This window comes from Sus scrofa, chromosome 1 (assembly GCF_054392235.1).
Source record: "Sus scrofa isolate SSC_HxYL_T2T_F1_AM1 chromosome 1, Sscrofa_HxYL_maternal_Yorkshire_Landrace_v2.0, whole genome shotgun sequence".
NCBI classification, from domain to species: domain Eukaryota; kingdom Metazoa; phylum Chordata; class Mammalia; order Artiodactyla; family Suidae; genus Sus; species Sus scrofa.
The window spans coordinates 125,562,462-125,578,275 of NC_139383.1; the positions used below are offsets into that span (position 1 = coordinate 125,562,462).

Sequence of the window (15,814 nt, forward strand, 5' to 3'; positions counted from 1 at the left end):
ACTCTCTGCTGCGGAGTAAAAGTTTTCTCGTGGTCCTGATCTCAGGTTTTCTCTTGATTTTATCTATCCCTGACCCATCCACTCTGGCCTGGCTCTTTTCAAGGCATCTGGAGCTTCACCAACAAGCAGCAGCCAAAAGAAACACAGGCTTGTTTTTCATGACCCCAGTGTTACCTCTTATTATTGATCTACAGCTAAATACTTCATAAGTAATAGTTTTTTGTACATTTTCCAAGAAGCCAAACTTCTAGAAATGTTGGTGTTTTAGCAAAGAATCCATAAAGTTTGAATTGACATCCATCAGTTGTACCATCTGAATTCATCTCCAGTCAGAGAACATTTGATTTTTCTAGTGTTTGAGGGAAGGAATGGTATGGAAACGTCCTCTGAAGTGAGCCTGTTAGTTTTTACCTTTTGTATCTTAAATAAGATGTGTTAGGATGGAACAGTGATCAAAACCCAGTAGGATTGAAACTCAGATGTTTTCTCCTGAAAGTAAGTGTTATTACTTCATGTTTAGATCTCTGATTACTCTTCTGCAGTGTATTAGTGTATTTGATGACTTTGAATGTATATTAATATCACCCACTTATCAAGGCCTACTACAGACAGACATAACCCAAACCTTGAAGCAGAAGAAAAAAGGTTTAAATCATAAAGCCACTCAGTAGAAGAGGGTGACACTTTTTAGAATGTGTTCTTTTAATTTTACTCATTTTCTCCTATCTGGCTTCTTAAACATTAGTGAGTATAGACGGGGTCCCTGGCTTTATCACATAGGCCAGAATTGGAGCTGAAGGTTCACAGAATTGGAGCTGAAGGACAATAAAAATAAGTTTTTTAAAAAAACAAACCCAATTACTTTATGTTGTAGAAGATAGGATAATTGAAGGTGTTCCCGTCATGGCTCAGTGGTAACAAACCCGTCAGTATCCATGAAGACCCGGATTTGATCCCTGACCTTGCTCATTGGGTTAAGGATCTGGTGTGGCCATGAGCTGCGGTATATGTTGCATATGTGGCTGGGATTCTGTGTTGCTGTTGGTGTGGCTGTGCTGTAGGCCAGCAGCTACACTTCTGACTTGACCCTAGCCTAGGAACTTACGTATGCTACAGGTACAGCCCTAAAAAGCAAAGAAAAAAAGGTATGATAATTGAATTTATAGCCCAACTTGTTTCTAGTATACTAAGAAATCACAGAGGCTTGAAATAGGTTTTTGCTATTTTATATAGAAAAAAATGGTTGACTTTTTAAAGAAACCTAGTTTGCTTGTGTAGAAGTATCTTTATAAAATAAAAATAATAATTCTATTTTATAAGGTCGTGGCAAGGATTATTTAAGATGTTGTATATAAAGTACATAGTAGCTTGTTAGCATATAAAAGGTAATATATTTTCCCAGTGATTCTTTACCATTGTATTATTACCAAAGCAGTTCATATTTATTGTAGAACAGGTGGAAATACAGGAAGCAAAATAACTAAAAATTTTACCATATAGAGCTAGATACCACTGTTAACATTTTGTACATATCATAAGATAATGCATTTTCATTTCCTTTTATGGCTCTGCCTCTGATGTCCCACCACTTCATTGAACCTTAACTCTATGTCTCCTGCTGCCTCTAACCACACCACTTCCTAATGCATTTATTCTGTTAAAGGACTTAGATGACCAGATATCTTTCTTACCCTCGGTGACTTCTCTGTACCTTTGGACATTGTCAACCATCCTTCTCTTGGTTCCCATGGTATTTGACCTTCCCAGTTCTCCTCATGACTTCAGACCACTTACCTTCTCACCCCCAGGCTTCTAGTCCTTGCTGTCTCTTCCGTCCTGAGGACCCTACCCCTCTGGGTGAACACCCACTGCCTGTGGTTCTCCATCCTCACTGCTGACTCCAGCCCACACTTCCAGTCACCCTCAGGTCAGCTAACCTTGGATGCCTCTTTGGTATCTCTGATTCAGCGTGTCATTGACTTCATCAAGCATATATTGTTCCATTTCTGTCTGTCAGTCGACCTGGGCTGGAAACTTGGGAGCCTTCTTACTCTTTCGTCTCATTAACCCTTTTCTCAACAATCTCCTTTAGTCAGCTGCTTTTTCTGTCTGTGTAATAAAGTCCACAATGCCTAGCCTGGCTCTCAAAGCCCTCTGAGATCTCCCCCAGTCCAACTTTTCTGTGTGACCTTCACTCAGGCAGCCCTTATTGAGATCTTCCCTGTCACCCATTCCTGCCCCATGTGTTCCTTGAGCCTTTGCTTATACTCTTCCTATGGCCTCAGTCTCTTCTTCCTCACGCTTAATAGAAGGTCAAAGTCTGTTCAAATGTGCTTCCTCGATAAAACCTTCCCCACCCCCTAAACTACAAATAATCATTCCCTCCTCTTTTTTTGTCTTTTCTAGGGCTGCACCTGCGGCATATGGAGGTCCCCAGGCTGGGGTCTAATTGGAGCTGTAGCCGCCAGCCTGTGCCACAGCCACAGCAACGCGGGATCCGAGCTGCGTCTGTGACCTTCACCACAGCTCACACCGACACCAGATCCTTAATCTGCTGAGCAAGGCCAGGGATCAGACCCGCAACCTCATGATTCCTAGTCAGATTCGTTAACCACTGAGTCACACAGGAATTCCAACCATTCCCTCTTTTGAATTCCCTTAGAGTGTCAACAGATCTCTCTGCAGCAATTAATTCCTGTCTTGCACTGTACTTATGTGTACCTTTGTTTCAGCTCCCTTAGTATACTGTTACCCAAATTATAGAGCAATGGATATGTTTCAACTTCCTAATCATAAAGATGAGCTAATCCCCCAATTCTCCAACCAGCTCTCTCCTGTATTTATTTAGCTCTAAAAAGCACCAACCTGGTGCCAGACATTTTTCTAAGCATTTTAAAGTGTACGCTCACTTAATGCTCATTTTATAGATGAGGAAACTCAGTTCAAATCTAAGCAGTCTGGTTCCAAAGTCTATCCTTTCACCGTTATACCATCCTGCCCTTCTCCATGACAGGGAGGAAGGATTAGGAGTAATGGGATGCTAACAGTAATTCTGTTATTATTAGTGTATTATTCTTTTATTTGTGGGTTATTATTGATACTGTTATATCCTGGCACTACTTTAAGCACTGTATGGGAATCAGTTTATACCCTCCTCCCATCACCTCAAGAGATAGATGCCTTGTCATCATCATTCGCATCGTATAGGGGACTTTAACCATGATAAAGAGAGAGAAAATAACTCCCCAGGTTACACACCAATGACCACGCTAGATTTGGAATCCAGGCAGTCTGGGTCTGACATCTTAGCCCTTAAAGCTTGTGCTGAACCATCTTTTAGCTTCTTAGTAGTACTGAGTCGTTAGGAAAATTGTCTTAACTTTGGGTTTGTCTCACCATCCTCCTCTGTAGAGGACAAGTGACAAAAATATCTTGCTTACAAGATTTTTTAAATTCATGTGAAATTTGTATATGTATGACAAGCGCTGATCCCAGGCAGCCCTTCCTTCTCCCTTTTTACAGCTTTGCATTTCTTGAAATCTTTAATTTGGTGAAACTAAAGCAGTTGCCTTATTTCATGCATACTTGTTTTGAATTGCTCATTCATGAGTTTCAGCTGGTGTCTGACTAGCTCCCACCTTCTTAATAGCTAGATGAGTCATCACTCTCCTTACAGGCACACAGATGCCATCTAGTGATAGAAAGAGAAATGAAAGTTATTCAAGTAAAACCCTGGAAGAAGGCATGGATATTTTTTGTTATTTTGTGGCCTTTGGAAACATATTGCAATGAAAAATGAGTATATTATACCAAAATTGTTAGTAGATTACTTAAGATTTTGCATAAAGATCCAGTTAATGCACTCTTGTTAAATCATATGCTTTTAGCGTGGAATTAAGACAGGTCTTTCCAATAGGGGAAAAGAATATGAAAAAAAGGAGTTCCCATTGTGGGTCAGCAGAAAAGAATCTGACTAGTATCCATGAGGATGCAGGTTCGATCCTTGGCCTTGCTCAGTGGGTTAAGGATCTGGCACTGCAGTGAGCTGTGGTGTAGGTCTCACATGCGGCTCAGATCCCACATTGCTGTGGCTGTGGCCAGCGGCTACAGCTCAGACTCGACCCCTAGCCTGGGAACCTCCATATGCTGCGGGTGTGGCCCTAAAAAGACAAAAAAAAAAAAAAAAAAAAAAAGAAGAATCTGAAAAAAAATGGTAAGTGTATATGTATAACTGAATCACTTTGTTGTACAACAGAAATTATCACAACATTGTAAATGAACTGTACTTCAATGGGTTCTTAATCAGTTTTAATTTGTGTGCATCTTTAGAAGATTTACAGGGAGTCTCATTTTATTGATCTTCATTTTTCCTGAGTTGTCACTGAAGGTAATAAACACCTGATTGTTAAAACTGTATGTAATTAACAATGAATTACTTTGTTGTGTCCATCTGCTTGCAATATCTAATGCTAGTCTTTAAACTCTTCCACATTTCATTTTTGTGAAACAATCTACTGTTCTTCCATTAGGGTAGAAATCTGTTGTTTTCCAAAGCAGTTATTATCATCAGGTTGCATTTTTGTTAACAGACAAGAGCTTATTACATTAATATGGAAGAAGGTGGATTTGCCGCTGAGAGGATTATATACCATGTGACATGGTTGCCAAAACAGCAAGCATTCCTAGTGGCCATAAACACAAAACACAGCTCCTTCAATCATGTATACGTCAGGCACACACTTGGGAGCTTTTGCCTCCTCTACGAAATAGGGAATGTTAATGAGAACAGGGAGTAGTTAGAGCTTGGTCTCAGTGTCTGCTAATTGCTAATTTGCTGATATTCTGGATTCTAGACCTTGCTTGTATGAACGAACATCCTTCATATTCATTTGTCTTCACAAAAATGATTCCCAAATTTAGTGCACGTAGTTTTGATAGTGCTATTTCTGTTTTCCCAGGCAGTTTTACTCATATAATAACAGTAATATTGTGCTTACTAATTATAGAACTGTACAAAGTCCTTCATAGATGTGATTTCATTTAATACTGCTAAAATCCCTATAGGGGATTTTATCTCTTTTTTCCAATTGAAAACAAACAAGACTTAGAAAACTGAGGAACTTACCTAAAGCTATACAGTTGGTAAGTAACACATACAGAATATTCATTTACCAATCTGTCCCCTTTGGTAGATTGAAACTGAAAGCAGCAGTTAACGGCTTTCTAATCATGGAGTTTTTCATACAGTGCCTGACTTTTAGTAGGCATCTGGTAAAAGTCTGATACCTGTGAAGTCTTTCTTAGCCAGCCAGACTTCTACTGATTCCTTTTTATGTGAAACAAATCCAAGTAGAAGAGCTGGTAGTGAAAATAGAGCAGAAAGGAAAGGAGATGAGTCAAATCCTTGAGCCAGTGGAGAAAAGATAAGGGTATAGCCATAGTAATGTTTCAGGAAGGAGAGCTTTGCTTTTTGCCCAGATATTTCTCTTTTTTTGTCTTGCCTTTTGTCTTTTTAGGGCCACACCCGAGGCATATGGAAGTTCCCAGGCTAGGGGTCCAATCAGAGCTGTAGCCTCTGGCCTATACCACAGCCACACCCACACCAGATCTGAACCGCATCAGCTCAAGGCAACGCCAGATCCTTAACCCACTGAGCAAGGCCAGGGATCGAACCTGCAACCTCATGGATCCTAGTCGGTTTCCACTGTGCCATGACAGGAACTCCTTTTTGCCCAAAGACTGAGTCGGTACTGTAGAAAGACAGGTTAATTTGGCTGGGACCACAATCACATTAACTTCAGCTGACATTCTGGAGCTATGTATCAAAACATTCAGAGCCAGATTTATGTTAAATTAATTTGGGCTTTCTCTCCTGACGCTTCATCTTTATATATTGCTAAATCTTTAAGCAAATTTAACCATAAATCCAACTGCCACTTATCATCCCGGGACCATTAAGAAATAAGCTTTGTTGAGGAGTGATTTTTATGCTCCTTATGTTGAGTTTTGAAAGAATAGGAACCAACTCGTGCCCCCCCCCCCTTCTCCACCCTCACTGGGTTTCGAGGAGGCCTGCACTGTACTTTGTGGCTGCTCTTCCTGACTCTGCTGGTTTCCCCCCCTAAACCACAGAGCCTAAGTCTGCTGAGTCTCGTGTAACCAAGCACTTCATACGTGGCAGTGCTTGACTCAAGAAGGGCTATAACAGGCCCTGGGAACTGGCTCCCTGTGGCATTTCACAGCATTAATCCTGGGTCCTCTGCTTTGTCCCTTATGAATCAGAGGGTCTTTGCAGAACTATAGTTTTAGGATTTGTGCTACTTGTGCTGAGGTACATTGTTTATGCATTTAACTGAACTTAATGTATTGGTCCTAAACTTTTTTTTTCTTTTTTAATTGTTAATTGTGCAGCTGCTCTCTGTTTTCATTCTTTGATGATCGCTTATAATGCTCATCTTAACATTATTTGAGGGCTCTGGTGCCTGGGTCCTCTCTCTCTCTTTTTTAATGGCTGCGCCTGTGGTATATGGAAGTTCCTGGGCCAGGAATTGAATCCGAGCCACAGCTATGACCTACACTGGATTCTTTAACCTGATGTGCCAGGCTGGGGATCACACAGCCTCTGTGAAGACTTGAGCTGCTGCAGTCAGATTCTCAATCCACTGTGCTACAGCAGGAACTCCTGGGGTCCCCTCTTAAATTTACAATTGTAGATACAGTCAAATTTCTAACAAATTGGTAAACAAGAATGACCCCTGTTTTTCTGGGGCCTCTGGATTCACAAACCAAAATAATACTGAAATTATTTTGAAATTGGAGTCATTTCTTAAAGCCTAGAAAGAGTACAGGGCAAATGCAGGTGGCCCACTGCTGGGCTTGGCCCCCAGGCTGGCGCTTTTACTTTTTCAAAACAGGATTCTTCATAGAGCATAAAGAGTAGATCCCAGGTGGACAAATATCAATAGGTTTTCCCCTTCCCATTGTATTATTTTTCCTATTATGTCCTGTAATTTTATTTTTTTACTAAAATAATTTCCAAAATTATCCTGGTTCTTCTTTTACTTTGTGTGACTAGAAAGGAATCTTCTGCACCCATTGTACTTGATTTGCCTGCTTGATGGTTTGCCTTTTTCCTACTTCACATAACCTAGTGAGCCCAGCACTGGAGACAGTTGCTCTGGTAACATGGATAATTTCCAGGTGGGCGTCTGAAGAGCTGCCTTGTTGGCATCTATGCTGAGTGGGTAATAGCCAGGTACTGGGTGTGTTAAGGGACAAACTCTGTTCTCATCTTCTTAGGACAGAGAATGTGCTTCTGTCTGATCAACAACAACAAAAAAGACTAATTCTAGGTTTAAAATTAAACACTGTAAGCAGCTCCTTTTTTTTCCTGCTTTTTTTATTTAATGGCTTTTATTTTTTCCATTATAACTGGTTTACAGTGTTCTGTCAATTTTCTTCCGTACATCAATGTGACCCAGTCACACATACAAGTATAGGTTCTTTTTTCTCACATTATCATGTCTCTCCATCCTAAGTGACCAGACATAGTTCCCAGTGCTATACAGCAGGATCTCATTGCTTATCCACTCCAAAGGTAATAGTTTACATCTATTACCCCCAAATTCCCAGTCCATCCCACTCCCTTCCCCTCCCCCTTGGCAACTGCAAGTCTGTCCTCCATGCCCATGATTTTCTTTTCTGTGGAAAGGTTCATTTGTAACATATATTAGATTCCAGATATAAGTGATATCATATGGTATTTGTCTTTCTCTTTCTGACTTACTTCACTTAGTATGAGAGTCTCTAGTTCCATCCATGTTGCTGCAAATGGCATTATTTTGTTCTTTTTTATGGCTGAGTAGTATTCCATTGTGTATATATACACCACACCTTCTTAATTCATTCATCTGTCGATGGACATTTAGGTTGTTTCCATGTCTTGGCTATTGTGAATAGTGCTGCAGTGAACATACAGATGCATATGTCTTTTTCAAGGAAAGTTTTGTCTGGATATATGCCCAAGAGTGGGACTGCTGGGTCATATGGTAGTTCTATATATAGTTTTCTAAAGTACCTCCATACTGTTTTCCATAGCGGTTGTACCAGTTTATCCCACCAACAGTGCAGGAGGGTTCCCTTTTCTCCACACGCTCTCCAGCATTTGTTATTTGTGGACTTATAAATGATGGCCATTCTGACAGGTGTAAGGTGGTACCTCAGTAGTTTTGATTTGCATTTCTCTAATAATCAGTGATGTTGAACATTTTTTCATGTGCTTGTTGGCCATCTGTATATCTTCTTTGGAGAAATGTCTGTTCAGGTGTTTTGCCCGCTTTTCAATTGGGTCATTGGCTTTTTTGCTGTTGAGTTGTATAAGTAGTTTGTATATTTTAGAGATTAAGCCCTTGTCAGCTGCATCATTTGAAACTATTTTCTCCCATTCTGTAAGTTGTCTTTTTGTGTGTGTGTTTTTTTTTTAAGGTTTCCTTTGCTATGCAAAAGCTTGTCAGTTTGATTAGAGTAAGAAGGGAAAAAAGAATAATCAATTTTAGGGCTAGAAATAAATGAATAACCATTCCAGAGAAGTGTTTATGATATGTTGGTTGATTGTCTGCACAGTGGAAACTCCACCTCTATTCATAACCTTCATCAAAATCAGCTTTCCAGAGTTCCTGCTGTGGTGCAATAGGATCAGTGATATCTCTGCAGTGCCAGGATGCAGGTTTGACCCCCAACCCAGCACAGTAGGTTAAGGATCCAGTGTTGCCACAGTTGCACCATAGATCACAACTGCAGCTCTGATCTGATGATCCCTGGTCTAGGAACTCCATGTGTTGTGGGGCAGCCAAAAAAAATTGACTTTCCATAAGAGTTGGCTTTATCCATGACTAGAATGTGAGCTACTTTAGGCAAATTCTGTTCCAGTTTCATCCTTCCTTTTCCTCATCTAATGACTGGCATAATACCTCACACAGGCTTTCCTAAAGGTACTACTTTAATTGGGTAGAGACAGAATAAAGCAGTATGTTTGAAGAAATTCTTCAGAGAGCTAAATGAAGTTTATTTGTACCTATTCAGAAGGAGTGTTTGTAGTATGGAACTCAGGCTTCAGTTCACTGAGTTCAGCAATAGGAGGAAAGAAGAAAACAGATTCAAGTGAAGTAGCCACTGATCTGAACAGAAACTTTTTTTTTTTTTTTTTTTTTGTCTTTTTAGGGCTGTACCTGCAGCTTATGGAAGTTCCCAGGCTAGGGGTAGAATTGGAGCTGCAGCTGCCTGTCTACACCACAGCCACAGCAGTGCCACATCTGAGCTGAATCTGCGACCTACACTGCAGCTCACAGCAATGTCAGATCCTTAACTCACTGAGTGGGGCAAAGGATCCAACCCGAGCCCTCATAAGTACTAGTAAGGCTTGTTACTGCTGAGCCACAACAGGAACTCCTGAACAAAAACTTTTTGAATCTTAAAATTTCAGTGCTGAGTGTTAGAAATCACTTCAGTGATGAAATTCAAATGTTTGTTTTCTGATAATTATTTTATAAAAGTTTGAAAATATTTGTTTTAAAATTCATTATGAGATACACTTCTTGGTATGACAAAGGCAAGTGAATTTGTGTCCATTTAAAGGCCCTGTGCTTTGTCATAGAAATGGCCACAAGTTCTTGGTTCAGCTTTGTGTGACATTGCATTGGGCCTGCAACTTAACGCTTTTGTACCGCAGTGTATAAAAGGAGAATAACATATCTGAGTTTTGTGATACTCAAATCATATATTTAAAAAAATTTTTCTTTAAGATAGTCAAATGATATCAGTCTTCTGACGTTTCTATCTAGAAAATATAGAAATGTTCTAAATTTTATAAATTTTTCTTCTTGTGGTTTTAATTTTGTCACAACAAAGAAATAATTTTATATTTGGGACATACATTTAATGCATTTTATATTAAATATTAGAACATATCAATTTCAAAAATATTTATGCAAACTCTTAAACTCCTTTGGGGAATTTGATAAGCTTGACTTCTCGTTTCGGCATTTTAAATGTTTGAATTCAGGAGTTCCCATCGTGGTGCAGCAGAAACGAATCCAACTAGGAACCATGAAGTTGTGGGTTCAATCACTGGCCTTGTTCAGTGGATTAAGGATCCGGCATTGCCATGAACTGTGGTGTAGGTTGCAGACGTGGCTGGGATCCTGCATTGCTGTCGCTGTGGTGTAGGCCAGCAGCTGTAGCTCTGATTCACCCTCTAGCCTGGGAACCTTCATATGCTGAGGGTGTGGCCCTAAAAAAGAAAAAGTTTGAATTCAATCTAGAATATTTTTATTATTTTATCCTAAGTCATTTTTTCATATTTGGTATATCTATTAAGAATTATTAGAGTTCCTGTCGTGGCTTGGTGGTTAACAAATCTGACTAGGAACCATGAGGTTGCAGATTCGATCCCTGGCCTTGCTCAGTGGGTTAAGGATCTGGCGTTGCCGTGAGTTCTGGTGTAGGTCGCAGATGCAGCTCAGATCTGGTGTTGCCATGGCTCTGGCATAGGCTAGCGGCTGCAGCTCCGATTAGACCCCTAGCCTGGGAACCTCCATATGCTGCAGGAGCAGCCCTAGAAAAGGCAAAAAGCCAAAAAAAAAAAAAAAATTCTTATTTCCCCTTAGGAAATACTGGATTTGTTTATGTGTTTTATTATTATTTACAGAAGTATAAAATAGCAATGCATTGGCATTGGAAGTAGAACCACCATGTGATCCAGCAATCTCACTTCTGGGTACATATCAAAAGGAAATAAAATCAGTATCTCAGAGAGTTATCTGCACTCATAGTTCATTGTAGTATTATTCACAATAGACAAGGTGTGAAAACAACCTAAATGCGTGGTGACAGGTGAATGGATAAAGAAAATGTGGTACATATATGTATATACACACACACACACACACATGCATATACATATATATATATACACATACTCATATTACTCAGCGTTTAAAAAGAAGGAAATCCTGCTATTTGCATGAGATAAATGAACCTAGAGGACTTTATGCTAAATAAGCCAGAAAGACAAATACTACATGATCTCACTTAAGCATGGAATCTAAAATGGTCAAGTTCATGGAAGCAGAAAGTAGAATAGTGGTTTCCTAGGGGCTGCAGAGTAGGGGAGATGGGGAGATGTTTGTCAAAGGATACAAAGTTTCAGTTATACAAGATGAATAAATTCTGGAGACTTGATGTACTGGCATGGTGATTGTAGTTACTAATGCTGTATGTATACTTGAAATTTACTAAGAGTATAGATCGTGAATGTTTTTACCACATACACACAAACACACACACACACACACACAAATGGTAACTAGTGAAGTGAGGGATCTGTTAATTCACTTGATTGTGGTGATCATTTCACGGTGTAGACCCATATCAAACCAAGCCATATACCTTAAATATGTACAACTGTTATTATTCAACTCTACCTCAATAAAGATGAGGGGGAAAGGAATACATTCTTTCTGAATAGTACTTAGCTTTGCCCTAAGCAAGTATTACTCTAGTTAAATGTTATCATGAACACTTACATTTAAATGTATTTATATCATTAAACTTCTTGAATATCTTCTAAGTATATTATTTAAAATTTATAACCACTTATTTCCTCAAAGGCCTGAAAAACTTTTTTGTTTTATTATGCATGGGACGGACTTTAGTTTCCATATTGCGATAGTTAATGAACACCAGGAGAGGGCACTCCAACTCATCTTTCTTGGTGCATTTAGGTCTCAAAAGCAAATGTGGGTTTGAGGAAAGGGGGCACAAATAGAACAGCACATGGTTATAAACATTTTCAAAGATGTTAAAGAATGACAACTATTTCTTCTTGCCTTTTAGGAGAAAAACAATCTCAGTTTGATTTTCCTACTTTTAAGTTAACTACCCTCAAATAACTAAACAAAAAAACTTCTGTGTAGTATAACCACTTATAAGGGATCCCTCAGGCAGCCCAAGACTTCTAAAATCAAGAATCTATGGTTGTTGAAGAAGAGGAGGAAGAGTAGTGATGGTGGTAATGTTGTTTGAGGTGAGGTTAAGTAAAGTAAAATTTATTAGTTGGTAGATAGTCCAAATAACAACAGCATAGCAAAGTGAATTGCTGAGTCATTGTGTGGAACAGAGAAAAATTGTATTTTACTCTTAGCTCTTACTGTGTTCAGAAGGTTTTTAAACCAAAATCTAGAAAAGTTTATAGAACCTTTGTTCCTATCTGAAGGGCTAGACCTCATTATTACCTGTTGGTTTCTTTTTAGACCCCAGAAGAAAATACCACGTGAGGCTGCTGGCTTACAACAACATCGAAGATGGCTATCAGGCAGATCAGACAGTCAGTACTCCCGGATGTGTGTGTAAGTAAGAGTTACAGTAGCTTGTTTCACTATCTCAGACACATACTCCCTTTTCTCCTCTTCATTTAGGTCTCATTACTACTTGGATATCTTGATGGGCTTATTGTTTTACAGCCTCCAGGATGCCTAACATAGTCTCTTGAACAAGTACATACTCAATAAATATTTAAGCAAGATGTATTTAATTATAAGAACGTATTTTGGTTTTGCATGCAAGAGATCATTAGAAATTTAACTGGGAAAACAACCCTGAATACCAATATATACTAAGTTTGCTTTTCTCCCCTTTAAACTTGAGACTAATTATTTCCAGTTACTGTTCAGTTTTATTGCTACTAAGAGCCGTTTGGTATTACTGCTGCTAGAGAGGATGTCAGACTGTTTTTAAGTCTACTGCTGGCTTTCTCAATATCTGGCTGGTAGCTCAACTTCTCTGTACTTCTCTTTTACATTCTAAGTACTGGTATGGTTTGTTTATTTTTTTTGGGGGGGGGTCTTTTTAGGGCCACACCCATGGTATATGTAAGTTCCCAGGCTAGGGGTCGAATCAGAGCTGCAGCTGCCAGCCTACACCACAGCCACAGCAATGCTTGATACAAGTCTCATCTGCAACCTACATCGTCGCTGGAGGCAACATCAAGTCCTTAACCCACTGAGCAAGGCTGGGGATTGAACCCACATCTTCGTGGATACTAGTTGGGTTCTTAACCTGCTGAGCCACAACGGGAACTCTAGTATTTGTAATATTTGATTCCTCATCTAATTCATGGAAGAGTTGTTCAGATTTGAAAGATAAATGTCTAGACCACTGAGAACCTCTCGTGGAATAGAGACCTAAAGTCAACCTACAGGGTGGGGTATTACGATTTTACCATTTTACCACTTTCTACATTAAATGTTAGGCCATGCAGTAATTAACATTGTCTTTTTCAATAGCTGTTCGTGATCGCATGGTTCCTCCTCCACCACCACCCCACCATCTCTATGCGAAGGCTAACACTTCATCTTCCATCTTCCTGCACTGGAGGAGGCCTGCGTTCACCACTGCACAAATCATTAACTACACCATCCGCTGTAACCCTGTTGGCCTACAGAATGCCTCTTTGGTTCTCTACCTTCAAACGTATGTAGCTTCTATTAATGGTTATTTTCTTTGCTCTCCTCCCCACTCATACTTCGTTCTTTACTGTCTTAGGCCAGCTTGAGCTTCAGCTATAAGCATTTGACTCAAGACTTATCTTACTTCTGAAATGTGGGGGATATTGCATCTTTACCACATACAGTTCTGAAAACTGCGTTTTTAAAAATTTAATTTCCGTAAATAATTTGTGTCTTTATTTCCCCAGCCTCATGGAACAAGATTAAGCAAGATGCTGTTATTATTTTCAAGTAGCTAAACTTGATATGTTAATATATTTAAAGAAAGAAACAAGATAATTTTCATGCTGGCCTTGAAAAATAATGCTAATCATTCTAGTTTCTAGATTTTAGTTATTAGAAAGATGCCAGTCATTACACTTTAAAAGAATGATTTGACTTTCAAATTTCACAGGAAATTCCTTTGTATTAGGACATTTCTACACTGTAAATTTCCTAGTTTACCTCTCAGAGAGGCAGTTTTTAGGCTTATTTTTATAATACCAAATGTAGCATTTTAATAGGCAAATTAGATTGGTCTTTTTTGTCTTTCTTCTTCTTTTTTTTTTTTTTTTTTTGCTTTTCAGGGCCACACCTGTAGATTATGAAAGTTCCCAGGCTAGGGGTCAAATTGGAGCTGCAGCTACTTGCCTGCACCACAGCCACAGCAATGCAGGATTCAAGGTGCATCTGCACCCTACACCACAGCTCATGGCAACGCCAGATCCTTAACCCACTGAGCGAGGCCAGGGATGGAACCCACAACGTCATGATTCCCAGTCAGATTCATTTCTGCTAGGCCACAGCAGGAACTCCAGATTAGTCTTTTCATCTAAAAAATTTCTTTAAGAACATAAGCAAGTAATAATAACAATATGTTCTACCTATATTCATTAGAAATACTGATAAATTTCCAGAAACAATGTGCTGCCAGCATTAACAACATCGCTATGCATTATTATAGGTCAGAAACTCACATGTTGGTTCAAGGTCTAGAACCAAACACCAAATATGAATTCGCTGTTCGATTGCATGTGGATCAGCTTTCCAGTCCCTGGAGCCCTGTTGTCTACCACTCTACACTTCCAGAAGGTAAAGCCTCTCTGCGTTTTATCTGTATGTTAAAATTGTGTGTGTGTGTGTCCTTTGAAGATGATACTACCCTGGTTCCCACCTACGAGGCAACAAGTATGTATTTGTTTTGTTTCTTAACTTTTGAAATTTCTTTTCCTTTATTATAATAAAATTTTTTTTTTCTCTACCTGTGTTCCACAAGTAAGTGGGTTTAAATTTAGTGTCTCTTTAGGGGATGCTGCATTTTCTAAAATCAGGTGTGCTGTGCAAGTCCAAACCCAAATAATTGAAAATGAAGTAAGTGGATAATGAAGTTAATGATGTTAGGGGCCCTCATTAGGACCCAGTGTGAGCGGTAGCTTGATGCTGTGCATAGTGCAGTAGACATGATTCCTGACTGAGCACCAGTTCTGTAGCTTACCTGTATTACTTGCTAAGATAGTTCATGTCTCTAAACCCACATTTCCTTTTTTTGAGAACAAAGGTGAAGGCCTGGATGATCTATAAGGACCATTGCAGCTCTGTTTAATGATGCCGGGAGAAAGCAGAGGACATTTATTTCAGTGAGGACTGGGCTCTTTTGCTCTGGTTTTGGCAATATTCCATATGTGAGTGGTACCCAAAACCAGCTCCTCACACTTTTAACTCATATTGAATATGAGATCACTTAAAATCCCAAGACTTCAGTACCTTTCATAGATATAAGTTATTAGTCTAAAGTCTTGCCTATAAACTAACCAATTCACAACTTTTTGGGGAATAATCGATTGAGTGTTTTGATCTCAAGTTTTTTCTTCATTGGTTCCCTGAATCAGGTTAAAAATACATTGTAGGAGTTCTTTGATGGCTCAATGGGTTAAGGAGCTGGAGTTGTTACTGCTGTGGTGCAAGTTTGATCCCTGGCCTGGAACTTTTACATACTTCAGGCACAGCCAAAAAAAAAAAAAAGGAGTTCCCCTTATGGGTTAGCAGTAATGAACCCGGCTAAAATCCATGAGGACGCAGGTTTGATCTCTGGCCCTGTTCAGTGGGTTAAGGATCTGGTGTTACTGTGAGCTGCAGTGTAGGTCACAGAGGCAGCTCATACCTAGTGTGGCTGTGGCTGTGGTGTAGGCTGGCAGCTGCAGTTCCAATTCAGACCCCTGGCCTGGGAACCTCCATATGCCACCGGTACAGCCCTAAAATAATAATAATAATAA

The 15,814-nt window shown here is 39.5% G+C and overlaps 1 protein-coding gene across 4 annotated transcripts in view; it reads left to right on the top strand.

The window, feature by feature from the left end:
* Window positions 1-15,814, top strand: part of PRTG (protogenin) — a 145,193-nt gene that overhangs the window by 105,165 nt on the left and 24,214 nt on the right. For all 4 annotated transcript variants that reach the window (XM_001928492.7, XM_084969586.1, XM_021094927.2 and 1 more), the window contains 3 exons: window positions 12,309-12,404; window positions 13,341-13,527; window positions 14,506-14,633. In XM_001928492.7, the coding sequence (XP_001928527.2) occupies window positions 12,309-12,404; window positions 13,341-13,527; window positions 14,506-14,633 (411 nt within the window). The remainder of the gene's footprint in view (window positions 1-12,308; window positions 12,405-13,340; window positions 13,528-14,505; window positions 14,634-15,814) is intronic.